At 38.9% G+C, this 18,450-nt stretch overlaps 2 protein-coding genes across 3 annotated transcripts; one reads left to right on the top strand and one right to left on the bottom strand.

Moving 5' to 3' along the window:
- Positions 1–118: 118 nt before the first annotated feature.
- Positions 119–2,523, bottom strand: alg12 (ALG12 alpha-1,6-mannosyltransferase). Of its 2 annotated transcripts, none has more exons than XM_055231592.1 (9): positions 2,345–2,523; positions 2,005–2,137; positions 1,740–1,913; positions 1,468–1,662; positions 1,285–1,387; positions 974–1,198; positions 707–876; positions 564–639; positions 119–488 (listed from the first exon to the last, which is right to left on the bottom strand). In XM_055231592.1, exons 1-9 carry the CDS (start codon positions 2,501–2,503, stop codon positions 260–262), a joined length of 1,464 nt encoding a protein of 487 aa, XP_055087567.1. In that variant the 5' UTR covers positions 2,504–2,523; the 3' UTR covers positions 119–259. The 2 variants fall into 2 exon arrangements, with proteins under 2 accessions (XP_055087567.1, XP_055087569.1); XM_055231594.1 differs by having other exon boundaries at positions 1,468–1,575.
- Positions 2,524–2,793: 270 nt separating this feature from the next.
- Positions 2,794–6,567, top strand: creld2 (cysteine-rich with EGF-like domains 2). The gene is made up of 10 exons (XM_033990239.2): positions 2,794–3,153; positions 3,265–3,347; positions 4,231–4,341; positions 4,907–4,998; positions 5,080–5,256; positions 5,373–5,471; positions 5,581–5,664; positions 5,778–5,873; positions 6,003–6,143; positions 6,277–6,567. Exons 1-10 carry the CDS (start codon positions 3,007–3,009, stop codon positions 6,336–6,338), a joined length of 1,092 nt encoding a protein of 363 aa, XP_033846130.1. The 5' UTR covers positions 2,794–3,006; the 3' UTR covers positions 6,339–6,567.
- Positions 6,568–18,450: the final 11,883 nt, after the last annotated feature.

Raw genomic sequence — 18,450 nt, 5'->3', positions numbered from 1 at the left:
CTATTTGTTACATTTAAACTACATGACAGTACTTTGCATTCATTAGTTGAGTGGAATGCTGATGTAGAGTCAGAGTCATACAACATACTGTAATTTTTTATCTTTACTTCATGGGACACAATGAAAACAAGTAGAAAATATAACTGTACCAGCATAAATCAGCTATATAAAATGACAATTGTTTTACTATTCAAAACATTCTTCAATGCAGATGTAGACTAAAAAAATATATGGTTATTTTTCAAAAACTGCCGCCATGTCAACTGTGTTTGATCCGCTCCATCAGTACAGTCTTTTGTTGAAACAGCACATATACAGGTGGAACATGGAAGAAGTTCAGGATGATTTTACTGTAACCATCTATGAAAGCCATAGGTCGATGAGTGCCTCTTAGTTGTTGTATCCTGGTAACATTTGCCTCCATTAATAGGTGTGTATACAGTTTGATCTCTGGATTTGTTGAGCTCATATCTTCACGTTTGTCGTATCTATGACAATACATTGATTAAAACATGTACCTTTATGATAACAACTAACTGACATAATTAAACTATGACACATACCTCCAGTTTTTGTGCAGCTCCAAGAATCTCGACACCCCAGTTTCAGCTGCAAATGTATCTATATGAACAATGACATCTGCAAAAAATATGTTAGTATGTGAACAAGCACAAAATGAAATATTAATTACAAATAAATGTCTTACCTGTGTTTGATGGCTGTAATCTGTGTAGTTCTAGCATCCCCGTGCCTCCAGGGTAGTTGTGATGGGATAAGTAAAGGCAGAAGCCTGAGTATCCCATGTTCACCAGCAGATGGCCAATAACAACTACAGACCCCAGTTTGTACATCCATGACTTATGATAGTTTGACAGACTGAAAGTAAAGAGAATTGTATTGTGTTGTTATTTGTGTAAGTAATTTTAAGTTGTTGTTTTGTTTTTTTTTTAGAATATTTTCAGTAAAAGCTTACATGAATGAGCATCCTCGAGCAGCCACCAAGTTTAGCACTGGAAAGGTGTAAATTATGAAGCGCAGCTCTTTATGAGGCAGCAGTGAATATAAAAGGATAAATCCCACCGTGGGAAGGAAAATAATCTTCATCCGCCGATCAAGGAGGCCAAGAGGGACAAAGAACAAGGTGCATCCCAGAGCTCGAGGCACAGCAGAGTAAAAGTACCACAGAAAGGGAGAGGTTTACTGGAGACAGCAGTCAAGAAAAACAACTTAAAAACACTTCATTCACACATCATTTCCAGTGTAAAAATTAAATAAAAGGATATTCCCCAGTTTGAACTTTTGTTGAGGACGGTGTTGTACCACAAAACCTGTCCCTCAGGCCAAAGAGGTTTCCCCCAAAAGAACGTGTCTACTGCAACAGTAAGTCCTACAAAATACAATTAGACATATATAACCATGTAGTCATACCATTTATGATATGGTGAAGCTCTTAGATGTTGAAGCTACCTAAAGACAGTATGCCAGCTGGTAAGGCAAAGGAAATTAGCTTCACTACACCAAGCCTTCTGCTCAGTAAGGACATCAATAACATCAGACCCATTAAGATGCACAATTCTGACCGAAAAACAATGATGACAAATGCTGAGAAGCAAATAAAGCAGCCATATCTCTGTGCCGTCCAAGACGTGAAGGCTACAATAACTGTGAAATAAACGTGATCAAATGTTAGTGTACCAAAATATATGTACTCTTTTTCAAACAATTAGAGGAAAACTTACCAAGAGGCAGTGCAAAAACATTGGGAAGGGTCCTGGTGCTGTAAAACATTAAATGGAACTGGGAGGCACATGTTAGACAGAAGAGCCCTGCCACTGTGGAGCCAAACTGCCTTCTCACCTCTTTTTGCATGTACCAAAGTGCTCCAATGACACACACTCCCAAAGATGCACGGACTGTGACACAAAATCCAACAATTATGAACAATACAATTACAATAAATTTATATTGTCAAAAAAGTAACTAATATATAACATACAAACATACCTATTAACTGTGCATAGAACTTTGGGGCGGCGATTTGATGAAACAGAAATACAAGTGGAGAGCTGAGACCAGACAAAAATAAGGGCCCGAGGAATGTCCTTGGAACCACTCCTGGGAACTCATGATGGTCATACTGAAAATACAAGATGTAATATTAGTTCATCATGCAGTTTGGATAATTGCTTGTAATTGATATAATTTGCATTGTAGTATCTCTTATTTGATATTTGTTTTATTTACAAAAACAAGAAAACACTGCAAATGCATCATTCATTGTGATATGTATTTTGTAGTCTAAATGTAATAGTCAGGTTGGTACACGTACATCTGCATTTCTTACCTTCTCAAGCTCAAATCTGTGGAACAAAATGTCATGCACCGCTTGTAAATTAAAGCTCTCTTCTACTTTTGTGAAAGGACATATGAATAAATGAAGGAGAGCCACGAAAAGTAACAAAAAGAGCAGTGACAGCCCCATAACATTCCTCTTTTCAGCCATGACAGCTTCAGTGTTACCGACACTTCCGCCACTGACAGGAAGTAGTATTCACGTTATTTTAAAGCTGTAAAAAAATCACATATTTGTTTTCTTTAATCATAAAACTGCAAATGGGTTAATATATCAGTCACATAACTATGTCTAAATTGGAACCGTAAGGTTTAAAAATATTTTGTTAGGCTTCCTGAACATTCCACGTGAGAAACGTTCTGTTTGTCCCGGGCGTGGCGGCTTCTCATTGGTTATATCTTTGATTGACAGGTCTTTGTGGTCAATCACCATCAGCCACAATTCGCCTAAGAGGCTGACGCGGAAATCTAAAACCGCATCCCATTTTTCAAAGCCGGCATGTAAATATAACTTTATCGGGCTTTGCATACATAACCCTAATTTAATATGAACGGTTGGAGGAGGTAGTTTAGATGTTATCGACGTATAGGACGCTTTAGTGGCTTAGGAGCTCCGAATGGTTGTGTCCTGATGTGCATGCGATCTGAGCAGAAATGCTACTATCCATGGGTCTAGATCTGAGGCTCCTGCGGCTATTGTTGTGTGTTTTTCTTGTTTTTATTTTTCAAGCAGTAGAGGCCAAGAAAGACTTAAAGAGCGCGTGTTCGACCTGTCGACAAATCACTGATAACTTCAGTAAGGTGAGAGTAAGAGTCCAGATCTGCTGATGTTCTTTATGTCTACCATCCCTAAGTAACAATATTGACTTATAAATTAGTCTTAATGCTTAGTCTCACTCCCTTCTCTTTTAGGGCCTTGAGAAAACGGCGAACCAGAACTTTGGAGGAGGCAACACTGCTTGGGAGGAGAGAAAACTTGCTAAATATGAAACAAGGTGAGGGCAGACCTCAGATCAATGTAAGTGTGGGTTATAAAGGCCATACAGGCTATACACTCATTCTGCACACTGAGCAATTGTCAAGTATTTTCAGTACATTGAGCTAGTGTTGTTTGATGACTATGTTTCATGGGCTCAAGAGCTACACACCTACCAAATAAGTAAAAGCCTTACACAAGTCTCAACCCGATTTACTCCCTGTGCCAAGTTTGGGCAAAGACCAAGTAGAAGGTCAAGTCACAAAGACTACCCGAGCAAAAGCCACCAGGTAACGGTGTGCACGCTGAATGTTATCATTTATTCAGATAGTGTAATGTTTTCAACATCTACACTATCCGTCAACAGTTTGGGCACACTCTCATTCAATTTTTATTTATTTATTTTTGTTTTCTACTTTTTACATTTTATATATATACAGAAGACAGAATAAAATGTGACACAAGATATATGGAATTATGTTGTAAAGAAAAAAATATTGAATAACTCAACTCAATATATTTTTATATTTTACATTCAAATGCTCCGAGTAGCCACCCTTTCTGCAAACCCTTGACCTTCTGTCAGTAAGCTTCACAATGAAGTCTCCTGAAATGTTTTTTCCTTCACAGCTGTCAAGGTCAAGAAATGCCAAGAGTACAAAACGGTGAACAGGGCAAAAGATGTCCATTTAAAAAAATGTTTAAGTTTATTTTTTGCTTACTGTATTCCATAAAAATGCAAACGTGTTTCTGAACTTTTGACTGGTGGTGTATCAATTTAAAAGTTAATTCAATTGTCATTCTTCTCGAACTGAGTGCATGCAAAGGAAAGTGTCTATATGTATTTTCCAATTATGTTCCCAATCTACAGCCCTTAAATCAGTGTATTATCTCTGTTTCAGTGAGATTCGTCTGATGGAGATTATTGAGGGGCTGTGCGATAGCAGCAGTTTTGAGTGCAATCGAATGCTTGAGGAACATGAAGACCATTTTGAAACTTGGTGGTTCAAGAGGTATGTGCGGGCCAGTGCAAGTGCCTTTTTACCTCTAGCATTGGACCATTTAGGTTTTCAGTATTCCGTATGGCTGTTGATGTGCAATTTCTCAAATTGTGATTGTTGCATTCTACAAATGATTTAATCAGCCAATCTTGTTGCAGTGATAGGATGTGGTTTGGGCAGAAGTTGTGCTAAGGGGGCGGATCATGTGTAACAAGAATGATTACCATAGATTTATGTCTGCAACTATTTATCAGCTTTTGTTTTAGTCTCACTTTACCAGATTGTAACTTTTATATTAACACCTGTGGTCATGGAAAACTTTCTTCAAGACAGAATCAATGGAATTCTTAAAAACACTTCAATTCTATTTCGGTATATTATCCAATTAAACCTTACTTATAACAACAATAGACCCATAAAAGTGACATTAATTTTAGAGGTATGTTTGTTGTTTTGGAGTGCCGTGCTTTTGTATCTGAGGCGCATTCTGTTCAGACTGTTTCTGTGAAGCAAGATTGGTGACTTCAGATTAGACTCATGATTAAACCTGCAGGAGCTGAAATAAGCGTTTTTCTAGGAAAGCAAAAAACCCTGATCTCCACAAGTGGTTCTGCATTGAGACCATCAAAGTTTGCTGTCCAAAGGGAACTTTTGGTCCAGATTGTAATGGTAAGATCCGTTATACAGGTTTTTTTTTCCCCCAGTGTACTTGATTTGCTGAAATGTATTTCAAAATCTCCTGTTTTCTAGCCTGTGTTGGAGGCTCTGAGAGGCCATGTCATGGGAATGGACAGTGTGACGGTGACGGGACTCGAGGAGGGAACGGGAAGTGCAGTTGTGACTCTGGGTATGAGGGGGAGTTCTGCCTGGACTGTAGAGATGGGTACTTTAATGAAGAGGCAAATGACACATTTTCGCTCTGCACAGGTACTGCATATATTGCCACACGGGCTACAAATAAAACTTATGGTATTCATATCAAACTTGGGGTTGTTTTCTATAAACCAAATGGGTCTTTGTTTGCTTGTTTTTGCTTGTGACAGAATGCCATTTGTCCTGTAAAACTTGCAGTGGACCAACTCATCAGGACTGTGATGAATGCAAGGATGGCTGGGAGGAAGATGACAATGAAGCTTGTGTTGGTAAGGGGGCATTTCATTTCATTAAAGATTGATAGTTACTATGCCACCTTAAATCCTTATGAAATCTAATGTAAAACCTCTGTTATATAATTATTTTTGTATAAAACAGATGTCAATGAGTGCACTAATGATGCCACACCTTGTAAAGAAGATGAGCACTGCCTTAACACAGAGGGCTCCTTCTCTTGCAAAGGTAGGGAAATGTTAAGGTCTACGTAGAATACTTACAAACTAAACTAGATGCAGTGATGTCACATGTCATAGTGCCATAACCATATTACATGTGTTTGTGTCTATGATAAACAGCTTGCGATAAAGTGTGCTCTGGCTGCACTGGTCCAGGGCCAGAAAACTGTAAGGCTTGTGCCAGCGGATACCAGGACATAGAGGGCAATTGCACTGGTATGTAAAAAAACAATACACAACATACACAATGGCTCTTACATAATTATATTGATTTGCAAGGCATTGCTGTTTTAGTTAGTGATGAATAAAAAAAAAAGTATAAATAAAATTATTGTGTTTGGACAGATGTGGACGAGTGTTCCCAGCAGGAGCCAGTCTGCACAAAAGAGCATCAGGAGTGTGTCAACACTAAAGGCAGTTTTCTATGCATTTGTGCATATGGATATGAGGAGGAAGAAGGGGAATGTGTGCAAAAACCACAGCAAGGTGAGGGCAGCAGCTCCATGATGCCGAATGTGGAGTGCATCAAGCTTCACTTCACTTGAAATCTGTTATTTTAAAAAATGTATTACACAGACACACTACAGTCTGTTTGAAGCTCTTTTATTTCTAATTCCAGAAAAAGAATCATCAGAAACTACACCAGATCCTACTGAGACATCTGAACATGTGGAGCTTTGACGATTGGTCAGAGCTGCTCATTTTAAACTTGACTTCAGCACATGGCACATCCTCTGCAGTCAGACCCACAGAAGTGGTTACAAGTATTTTATTTCTTTGGGATCATGGATTTATGGACTGAGAGACATTTTTACTCATTCTTTTTTGTGTTTCCCGTCTTCTCAACATGTTGTGTCATGTCTTTCTAAAACAAGGAAGGAAAAGTATTAAATAAACTAAGTGTAAATTTAATCAAAATGGTTTTGGCAACATTTTTATTTTCATTTATTTATTTATTTATTTTTACAGAGTGGCAATCTTTTTTCGTCGTTTTTCAAATGGTACAGTGAATAGATTTTACCACCAGATGGCAGTAGAAGCTCATAGTTGTAATGATGCAGGCCACATTTGGTTTGAATTCAGTGATTTGATGTTACCTTACTTGTTTCTCACAACATTTATTTTAATTTAAATGCAATATATATTAGAGAGAGGGATGGTTGAACAAATGCTTTCCTTACGTGACGAATATAAAACTGCAGTAAACATTCAAACATTTGGGTAGGTTTGTATGTCTTTTGTTTGTCTTATTTGTCTTATTTTGAAATTGAGTTGGTTTAGGCTAATCCCACCGCTGGCCCTTAACAAACTTAATGTATGTTAAAAACGGCTATACACAAAATGCCTCCCTACATAAGCGGTCTTTAAGGGAAGTGCCTGTTCCCTGTGCTTCCTTGTCACATAATTGGGAAACACCTTTTAAAGATCCTGTTCAGTAGGGCCTTCCTGTGGCCCTCATTTGGATCAAAGCATATTTTCCTAACCCATGTCTCACATTGCCATAAAACTCCAGCTTCCTGCTTGGTGATGTCAGCTGTTGGGACTTGATAGGACCCTTGGAGGTGGAGGTGCCAGAGCCAGTCCAGACCTGCCTGAACGGGAGGTGCAGCAGTTGGGAGGCAGTCACACTCAGCCCCCTTCTTAGCACATAACACTTACAACACTGCTTCTGTTTAACCCCACAGCTCAGTTACCTAATGCTATGAGGTCTGCCAACAAAGGGCCCAACCAGCATTTATCTGTCATTGGGAAACAGAAAACACAGGAAAATAACGTCTAAAGCAAATGTGGGTTAACAATTTGGTGGTGATGGTAGATAATCCACCTTTATCATTAATTTCTAAATACTAAAACTATTCTGTTAGGAGGTTAGTCACCTGCTTGTCTCCATGGTGATATTTTTTGCCTAGAATGTTCCACATAGTAATAATAACCTTATTTGTCTTTCATACATTAAATTACAAACTTACTTATTACTACGAGTTGGGTTGCTTCTCCACAGAACTGGCCTGTAACTTAATCTGGTGGTGTTTCCATGGAGACAAATGCGTTTAATGCCAAATTGTAGAACATTCTAGCCAAAGCAATAAAATCTCCATGGAGACAAGCAGGTGGCCGACCCTCCAAGATAAAGTTAGGCTACATAGTGCACCTTTAAAGAACACCTATTGTGATTGTGTCTGCTGTATAGTTATAATCTATGACAACCGTGGATCAATATGTTATAATTTGCACATTTTAAATTGCAGTATTCATCTAAAACAACTTAATAAAAGAAACAAGTCCGCTGATTTCCACGTTAGAAAGCTGTGGTGCCCAATGGGAGCTGAACCTTGTAGCTGTTGGCTGCAGATCATACAAGTGAGTAGCAGATTTTTTTTTTTTTTTTTTTTTTAGAATTTATGCTGGTGGCAGTGAAAACGGATGTTGATTGGCAATATGGCGTCTTGAAATAACCGATTAAAGATTGCTCAGACATGCACAACTCACTCCAAATACAGCGTTGGGTGAGTAAATGTTGAGAGGAAACAACTATAGCATGGTTAAAAGCTCTAAAAAGTCGATTTTGCATAATAGGTCTGCTTTAAACCGCTGCCACAGACACTGACTGCATACTTGCCTGCACATTTGAAACGGCCACTTACAAAGAAGACTATTATACACTGGATTTCCTATATGTCATGTGACTCATCATAGTTAGAAATGCATTGCCTACAAACACATTTACTTTAGTAGGTGCCCTGGTTTTGTGCTTTTATGAGCATTAAAACAACGGTGTAGGCTTATAACTTTCACGAGGAGGAACGTCATCTACATGATTCAATAGAAATAAAGTTAAAACTATACTTCAGAACATTTTCCATCGAGATTTATCAAATTTATGCCATAAATTACATACTGTGGGATTGGGATGAGGTTACTGCACTTCTTTAAGTATCAATAACTCACAACGCCATCTAGTGGTGTAATGTAACTCAGGCTTTTCTGATCACATTCCAAAATGCACTGTAAATAATCCTACTTGTTTTGTCTTATAGTAATCCAGCCTAATTGTGAAAAGGTGAAACCATGAATCATCAAAACATTACCGTGCAAACATGTGTAGTATCTAAGGACTGGGAGCATAACAACAACATTACAAACAATAATTTAAAGGGTCCATTAGTCAGCGGTAAATGTAATGTGTCATGAAAGGCTTAAGGTAGAAGCTGTTGGTCTCAAAGTGGACCAGGGCTGAGAGCGCTACATCAGCAGGAGCTACGGTGAGCATGACTCAGCACAATGACTAATGCATGAGTCAGCCTATAAGCTAAGATACAAATGTAATGGATGTCAATTGATCTGAGGTTTTAGGTGATGGTTTTGTAACAAGAGATTTGCCTTTTGTAAAATAATGCTATGGAATGTAGTTGTAAAAGTGAGATGCCTATGAGTAACTGCCAACTGTGCTCTTTGCAGTAACGGAGGTCTATTGATTTTAGTTCAGGAAAAATAATACACTCAAGCCACCGTTATACAGCTCCTGAGTAGTGCAATGTTTCTTCCTGTTGGAGTTTAAAGGGCCCATATTACCCTATTTTCTGGTTTGTGTTACAATGTTGTTGCCTCATCAAAACATACCTGGAGTTGTGTTTTGTTTCATTCACACATGTTTAACACGCAAATCCTAGATATTTACAGTAAATAGAAAACACTCTTTCCACCTTGTGATGTCACGTGGTAATACATGAAGTGCTCCACTGCGTTTTTAAACTCCATACGCCTTCACTTGAATCATTTGGATCATTTCAGCCCTGGAACTGACAACCACTACTCAACTAAAGGTAAAAAGGAGCTATTAACTTGAAAACTACCACTTCGTAACATCACAAGGTGGAACAGAGCATTTTGAGCTTTGGAGATGTAGATAGACTAATAATAAAGAGTTACTCAAACGTGTGTGAATGATACAAAGCACAACTCTGAGTATGTTTTTGAGGAGGTAACAACATTCTAACATGGCTTAAAACTCACAAGAGTCAATTTTTTCTTAGTATACGACCTCTAAAGTCTTTAATAATTAGTTGTGTTGGTGTTTAAAAGTCTGTCTTGATGTTTTGATTCTATACCTTCACTAACTGAGGAATAGATCAATATATAGGTCTATAGAGGCTCAGACAGTAGACCAAATAATGGGCAAATGGTCTTTTTTTTTTTAAATTCTAGCCCTACTATGATCATACCTTATTTTTAAAATGTGGAGGCAATATTTGTAAGGTGATTTATTATTATTTATTTATTTATTTATTTATTTATTTATTTATTTATTTATTTATTTATTATTATTATTATTATTATTATTATTATTATTATTATTATTATTATTATTATTATTATTATTATTATTATTATTATTATTATTATTATATTTTATTTTATTTTTTATTTGTAAGGCAAGGCAAGGCAAGTTTATTTGTATAGCACAATTCGTACACAAGGTAATTCAAAGTGCTTTACAGAATAAGACATTAAAATCACACAAATCAAAACATAAATAATCACAAATAATCATCATAAAATTAACATTAAAAGAGAAGAGTGCAGAATAAAAACCTGTCAGTCATATGCACAGCTAAACAGAACTGTTTTGAGTCTGGATTTAAACATTGTCAAAGTAGAGGCCTGTCTCACATCTTCAGGAAGACTGTTCCAAGTTTTAGCTGCATAAAACTTAAACGCTGATTCCCCATGTTTAGTCCTGACTCTGGGCACCAGCAGGAGGCCGATCCCTGAAGTCCTCAAATTGCGAGATGGTTCATATGGCACTAACATGTCGGAGATATACTTTGGACCTAGGCCATGGAGAGACTTATACACAAGCAGAGCTGCTTTAAAGTCTATTCTTTGAGCTACAGGAAGCCAGTGCAGAGACCTGAGCACAGGACTTATGTGCTCGTACTTCCTGGTTCTAGTCAGGACCCGAGCAGCAGTGTTCTGGATGTACTGCAGCTGTGTTAAGGCTCGTTTGGAGAGGCCAGTGAGCAGGCCGTTACAGTAGTCTAACCTACTGGAGACAAATGCATGGATAAGTCTCTCTAAGTCTGGCTTTGACAGTAAACCTTTGATTTTTGCAATGTTTTTTTAGGTGGTAAAAAGCTGCAGATGTTATTGATTTGATGTGGCTGTTAAAGTTCAAGTCTGAGTCCATTATTACCCCTAGATTTCTAGCCTGATTTGAAGGTTTTAGAGAGAGAGACTGGAGGTGACTGCTGACACTTTCTCTATGTTTCTGTGGACCAAAGATGATGACTTCAGTCTTGTCTGAGTTAAGCTGGAGAAAGTTGTTTTGCATCCACACACTGATCTGTTGGATGCAGTGGCAGAGTGAATCCACTGGTCCATATTCACCTGCTGCTAGTGAAACATAGATCTGAGTGTCATCTGCATAGTTGTGGTAAGACACATTATTGCTGCGTATTAACTGGCCTAACGGCAGCATGTAGAGATTGAACAGCAGGGGTCCCAGGATTGAACCCTGGGGCACCCCACAGTTCAGGGACATTTTATCTGATATACATTTTCCAATTTCAACAAAGTGCTCCCTGTTTTCTAAATAGGACTTGAACCAGTTTAGTGCCGTACCAGAGATGCCCACCCAGTCCCCTAGTCTCTGTAAGAAGATCCCATGATCCACAGTGTCAAAAGCAGCACTCAGATCTAACAGGATCAAGACTGAGACTTTGCCTGCATCAGTGCTCAGGCGGATGTCATTTGTCACCTTGACCAGTCTCAGTGCTGTGGTGGGGTCTAAAACCTGATTGGAAAACATCAAAGGAGTTGTTCATTTCGAGGAAGTTAATAAGCTGTTGGTAAACAACTTTTTCAAGGACTTTGCCTAAAAATGGCAGATTTGAGATTGGTCGATAATTGTTCAATATTGTGGCATCAAGACTGCTCTTCTTTAGGAGAGGCTTGATAACCGCAGTTTTCAAAGCACTTGGGAATGTTCCAGATTGAAGTGACATATTAACTATGTGAGTGAGTGGTGACAGCAAACTGTTGAGCACAGACTTTAAAAATTTAGTGGGTAACACATCGAGGCAGCATGTAGATGAACTCAGACTGGTGACAATCTCTTGGACAGTTTTATCAGTTACAGGTGTAAAGTGAGTCAGCTCTAAGTGTCTAGGTGGGTGCTGGGTTGTTATTTGTGTTGTGGAATTTATGGCATTTTTAATACCCTGAACCTTGTCATTAAAGAATACTGCAAACTCATTGCACTTAGATGTGGAAATTAGTTCTAACGGCAGTGGAGCTGGGGGGTTTGTTAATCTGTTTACCGTTGCAAACATGATACGAGAGTTTTTACTACAACTTCCAATAACGTCAGAAAAATACCTTTGTATTGTATTATTATTATTATCACCAACACTCATGCACACCCCGCATTCATACTTGGCAGTGTAAAGAGTAAAGTGTCTTGCCTAAGAGCACAACAGGTTCCACACTAGAGTCACTACTGTCCCCTGTGGCACCTGGTATTCTCAGCGCTCTCTTTCAGTAACTAATCAGGCCTGTCCTTGCTCTGCACTGACAAACAGGCACAATGATCACACAAGTTTAATAGAACAGAAAAAAGATTAAACCATCTATCACTAATTTTGGCAAACAAGTGACTATTCTGGTTCAAATGAGTCCTTGTCTAATCTTGGATCACTAATGGCTTTATTTCAGTCTGCTCTTGTCAACAGAGAAAGGGTTTGCTGCTAAAATCTGCAGGATGACTCAGTGACAATGATGAATCAGTATTGTCGGCCCAGTTTTGGAATGACTAAATTAACAAGGACGCTCTTACTAAAACTTTCCACCGACATCTAGAAAGACGGCTCATGTGACCACCAGAATAATGTTTATGCTTTGCAGCGGCCTCCCTGTTTGGTGTGGCAGAAGCTAATCCTTTCTGGGAACATAGGGACGTGGCTGGTTTGTGTGTCCGCACGTGCTCTCTCGCCCCGTGCATCTGGAGCTGTGGTCAGGGGGGGCACCGCGCTCTCTCAGCTTCACTTTGTTGTGGGTTTCTTGTGCCAGTAAAAGTCAGCTGTGCAGCACATGGTTGGCCGAAAAGGGTGAGTCTGAGGACAGGCCTGGAGAGGAGATTCACTCTTTAACTTTATTTGTCTAGAAAAAAATGTGCTCATTCCATGTCCTTTTTGCTTTGACTTTGTTTGTGCACATTGTTCCTAAAGTTGCACTATTTGACTTTCCTGGTGGGAGATTGGGGGTTTCCATGGAGCTGTTATTGCTTCACCTGAAATTGTCTACAGTATGACTTTATGCGTGTACATATGTATCCATAGGTGTTTTTACTACTCATGCATTCTTCTTACCATGAGCATATTCATTCTTCCTACCAATTTTGAGGTTGCCTCTCTGCAGATCTTGACCCTGATGACATCGTGCACCTGCTTGTTTCCGTGAAGATAGATGTGTCTAATGCCCATGTGTCAAACTCAAGGCCCGGGGGCCAACTGCGGCCCGCCATGTCATTTTATGTGGCCCGTGACAAGGTAAATTTAAATGTATGACTGTCTTAAAATGTCAGTTTATCAGGAGTTACGCAGTTACACAGACTTTTTTTTATAACATTGCAAATTTGAGACTAACCATTTTGTGGTTCAGCTGTGATGTGGCCTCCGGTGAAATTGAGTTCGACACCCCTGGCACAGCAGCTGCATAGTGTACCTTTAATATCTCAGTTGAAACCTGATTTTTTCACTAAAAACAATTTAATACAGTCAAAAAATCAAAAAGCAACAGCATCACATCTGGATTGTCTGTAGTTTTAGTTGTGAATTTACCATGTTATTTTGGTTTTACTGGTGAATGCGGGGAAAAAAAAAAGTTTGTGTAAATAGAAAAAACAGACCACACATTTACGCAGATATATGTTCACATCATCCAAGTATTACTCAAAAAACTGTTATCAACATACGCCATATACACACACACTCTATCGACATGCAACCTGATTATTCAAACAGAACAGACAAAAAAAAGTCATGTTATTCAATAGTTATAAATGTCAACTGCCCCACACTTTGCCAACATTTTAAAAAACTTCCTTCTTCTTGCTCCAATGCACACACACGATTGCTGGCTTCCCCAATTTTGCTGTTTGTTTGGTCAGGGTCAGGGCACCCTACTCTCAAATAAATTGTTAGCCTGTCTCTTCCTCCTCTTCACTCACTGACAGTCAAATCTCCCAGCTCCTTTTTCCCATCGCTATCTTTCCACAACAGCTCTTTGTTCCATTGTGGGGCCGAGATAATGACAGTGGCAGAGTTAAACACAGAAGGAGGAAAATGCATTTTTAAAGCTAGAAGCCAGATGTGGTACCAGGCGCTTTTGTTGAGCTGTCAGCGGCCTGCACTGCCCAAAACTGGTCTTAAACTGGTGCGGTCAACCCTATTCTCCTTTTACCCAACGGGACAACCAACCACCAAACCATTAAGACAAACAAATTGCACATGTCAAGAACCAGTCAGCAAATCCAGAATGATATCTTTATGTGTTTTTTTATACAGATTTATATCAGTCTGGTCCCCACGTTCTCCATTACAAATAAAATCACATTTATCTCACCTCAGATTCATAGAGTTTAATGCTTTGCCCCTAGATCCTGCAGAAATCTGAAATGTTTTACAACCTACTGTGATATTTTTTCCTTTATTTTTTCCCTGGCTAATCCACTTGTCACGCCCCATTTAAAACAAGAGATTCACCGGTGACCAGATCCACATCTTCATAAAGTATTGAAGAAGTGTGTATTCTGGGCCCCAGGCAAAAGAACCAGAGCTACTATACTGAGGAAAAATGGACACATCACAATGGCTATGGCTTCTCAGGTGAGCAGTGAGTTGTTGACAGGGGTGACCATCGGGCCTTGCGTGTGGTCCAGAATACAAACTTATCTAATGCTTTATAAAGATGTGAGTCTGGTCACACATGGGCGTGAGTGACGGTAGGATGAGCCAATGAAGGACATGCAAAAAAAGGAAAAAAAACACTGACTGAGAAACATCATTTCTGCAGAATCACTGAGCGAAGCACTAAACTCTCTAAATCTGAGGTGAGATAAATGATTTTGTTCGAATTGATGGGTGACCAATGGGGTGACTGGAGACCGGATTGATGTCTCTCTATAAAAATATGGAGAGATATTCTGGTCTTGCAACACCTGACTCTCATTTAGGTGTGTCATGATCCCTGCCGTTCCTGCCCCTTTTTGCACCTCCCCACTCCCTCCTGTGTCCGAGCCTGAAGCTGAGGCAGAGATTTTCGGCTCCTCCCGTGCGCACCTGGGGTTAATCACCGATCAACCACACCTGGGAAGGATAAGAGGAGCCAGGACCTGACACCCAGCTCCAGATCGTCCGTGTATCTTTGTTTTACCCCCTACTTGGCTCCGTTCTTGTTTTTTTTGTTTTTTTGCGCTCTTTGGATTTTACTTACTGGATATTCTTGCTCCTCACCAGATCCTGCTCCCTGGACCCGCCCTGCCCTTCCGTCTCCAACCCTGCTCTTCCCCACTGGTACCGTCCGCTCTGTGTCAGACCCTGCTCCTCACGCTCTCACCTTGGACCACGGCGCTCTCCCCGATTCACCGTTTGATCTACCGTCATTTTGCACTTCTGTTGTAAATAAACACTGTTAAACTATTCCCTGAGTTCTTTCTTTTTGGTCCCCCTTGCCCATCGTTATGACAACGTGTCCTGGACAACCATTTAGATCCCTATCCTTCATCGTCCCACTTATTTAGAGAATGTTCCACATTTTCATTAATGCCCGGAAATTATATTAAAAGAGAGATTTACATAGAAAACAATCATGTTTTTATTTCTTACAGTGAGAATAAACCAAGGCTTTTTGGGTGTACTGGCTTTCTGGGTTATGATATGCTATTCCATTCTCCAAAAGCAAGAAATCATGTGGTGTCATTGCATTTTCTAGGAGCTTAAATCTATTTGCAACTAATCTTTTATGTCATTAATGTGAGATGATTTCACTGTAATATTTATCTTTTTCAGAAGCAAATAAGAACTGAATAGACCAGCTTTGACAGTCCATAAGTGTGCAGTGGAATGAGAAGGGTGAAAGAGTTTAACAGACTCTGGAATGGCGGTCAGAGCGCTGCAGAATTTCTTTGGACTCTTTTCGACTTGACCTGACAGACGCCGTATGTTGAGGTTGACTTTAAACTCACTCTTTGGCAGGAGCGGGGAGCATCTGGGGCTGTATGCAAAAGCTATAGCGCCGTGGCCTGAGGTGAGCTGGAGGAAATGAGAAATATCTGTTGTGTGCAAAAGAGATGGAGCAATGCATTCTGGGCTATGAAACATATATGAACCCGAGTGCACATATGGAGGAACGGCTCTGGTCTTATCAGCTTTAAACTTACAAGGCCGTTTTGAGTGCTCATTGGTATTGGAACTTGCATATACGCTGTGATGCACTACAGAGATAAATATAATACGTGTTTTTGTTATTTAAATGAATTTGAAAGTACAGGGGTTGTTACAGTTGGAAGTTAACCAAATACTGATTGCACAAGCCTGTAATAACCAATAATTGATATAATATGGTTATGGTTCACTGTTTGGGTTATTGCTCCCATTTATATTTATATATCCCATTGGTTAGTGAAAGGCATGTTTGGATTCTGTTACCCCAGCCACCAGAAATGAAAGAAAGAATTGAGACTTTGTTTATAAAATGTTGAAATGACAACCAACAGCAAAACCGTTTAGGACTGAAAACAGTACTAGAGCCACATTATTGGGGTAGCTTTCTCAATTGACATTCCAAAGCTGAACCACAGAAAACCAAACAAAACAAAATATGACCTGGCGGATTCTTGACATATGAAATATTGATAAAATAGCATGTTTTTGTAGTCCCAAAATGACCTCAGAGCTCTGAACCTCTGACTATGCCTATATCACTGTAAGAACTGTGAGATTAGCAGGATATAAATGTGATACTGGACAATCCCAATCTTTATATAAACTGTGTGTAATTTGTGATATAACTAACCTTTCTCAGTTGATTGGACAAAGAATGGGGTAGAGTCCCATGCCGGCTGCTGCTGCTGCTGTTATTGGCATGTCAGATTGTGCTGAGTTGGAAAGACAAATTAACACGAGGCACCTCTGTTTGAAGTCAGAGCCAGCTTCCATATCGTCTTGCACATGTAAAAATGTCTGCTTGGCACCACTGTGATACTGAAATGTTTTCTGTGCACAGGTCTCTGATGTTATGTGGTGTAGCCTCTGATCTCTCTTTCTCATTAGGAAAGAGCGGGGATGTATTTTGAATCTAAGAAGTGATTTGTAAATGAAAAGACAAAGAGTCTACACTGTTTAGTAAAGCTAATTTAACTGCAGGCTTTTGCGAAATTTAAAGCATTAAACGCATATAGAACCCTTTACAATTTTTCTATGGCTCATTAATGACAAATAGTGCAGCACTGAAAAATCATGGTTGATATATTATATGCATTATTATCTTTAAATAAATAATAAAAAAGTCTAAAAGGCCTTCACCGTGCACTTTTTAGCGATGTTCCAATAATATGTTTCTTAAGGACCTTGTTTACTTGGTACCATAAACACTCGTATACTACTATATATCATGATAGTAGTAAGTAAACAAGTAAGTAGCATAATAATAAAAAATAATAAAAAAAATATTAATAATAATAATAATAAAAAAAATAAGTAATAATAATAATAATAATAATAATAATAATAATAATAATAATAATAATAATAATAATAATAATAATAATAATAATAATAATAATAATAATAATAATAGTAATCATAATAGTAATAGTAATAATAAATAAATAAATCCAAAAATTTAACCCTCCACAGCACTTAGTAACTAATTCTATAGGTGGAATTTAAAAAAAGTGAAAACATTACTTCAATTTGAGGATCTTGTCATAGATTTTAAAATAATTACATTGGTAAATTGTCACATTTTTATATAACGCTTTTCCACCTTCAAGGCACTCAAAGCGCTTTACATCAAGAAACCACTCACTCATTCACACACACACATTAATTCACTAGTGTGCGCAGACACCAGGAGCGAAGGGGGTTAAGTGTCTTGCTTGTGTCTCGATGATGTTTTACGTCGAAAGCGGGCTTCGAACCAGCAACCTTCGGATCAGCGGACAAACACGCTAACTGAGCTACTGTCACACGCTATCACTGAAAACCCCATAAAACGCCTCATATTGCGATCCAATTAACTTCAGCAGACAGCGTGCATCCGTCATGACCAAGATTTTGACCTATTTCACATGCATTGTTTGATATGAAAAAAAACAAACAGTGTTCACCATTGTTCACTTAGCACCTGCAGAAACATACAGCTCTACCTCGCACAGCTCACTTCAAAGCATTTTCCACTAACACACGGTTGGACACCACTTCAAAGCCTTTTTTTTTCTTCCCAGAATCCATCGCTCCTTCTTCTGTCCCTAAAAAAAAAAATAGTAGGCTAGGTGTTGTTGTGAGTGTGTTACTATGGGAGACGGGGCAGTGTTGACAGTGGAGATTGTAAACACACTTGGAGAAGGTAGTGGTTTTCCGGGATTCAGGAGGTCACAGACAGACAGCACACACTGACGGCACAGGGATTAGTTTGTTCACAGGGAGATACCAAAGACTGGGAGGGCTCGAATGCACCTGGGGAGTATCAGCAGTTTCAGTAGATATAGTCTATATAGGGGCTTAGTGAAAAG

Source organism: Periophthalmus magnuspinnatus, chromosome 23, assembly GCF_009829125.3.
Source record: "Periophthalmus magnuspinnatus isolate fPerMag1 chromosome 23, fPerMag1.2.pri, whole genome shotgun sequence".
In the NCBI taxonomy this organism is placed as follows: domain Eukaryota; kingdom Metazoa; phylum Chordata; class Actinopteri; order Gobiiformes; family Gobiidae; genus Periophthalmus; species Periophthalmus magnuspinnatus.
The sequence above is the reverse complement of the archived record's forward strand: the minus strand, read 5'-3'. Positions and strand labels throughout refer to the sequence as shown.

Excerpts from the sequence above, each read along its gene's own strand:
- creld2 (XM_033990239.2), top strand. The coding sequence starts at position 3,007 with ATGCTACTATCCATGGGTCTAGATCTGAGGCTCCTGCGGCTATTGTTG. Across the intron at positions 4,342-4,906 it reads GAAACTTGGTGGTTCAAGAG|GAAAGCAAAAAACCCTGATC; the intron begins GTATGTGCGGGC and ends GCGTTTTTCTAG. Across the intron at positions 4,999-5,079 it reads TTTTGGTCCAGATTGTAATG|CCTGTGTTGGAGGCTCTGAG; the intron begins GTAAGATCCGTT and ends CCTGTTTTCTAG.
- alg12 (XM_055231592.1), bottom strand. The coding sequence starts at position 2,503 with ATGGCTGAAAAGAGGAATGTTATGGGGCTGTCACTGCTCTTTTTGTTA. Across the intron at positions 1,388-1,467 it reads AGCTGGCATACTGTCTTTAG|GACTTACTGTTGCAGTAGAC; the intron begins GTAGCTTCAACA and ends TGTATTTTGTAG. Across the intron at positions 489-563 it reads GAGCTGCACAAAAACTGGAG|ATACGACAAACGTGAAGATA; the intron begins GTATGTGTCATA and ends GTATTGTCATAG.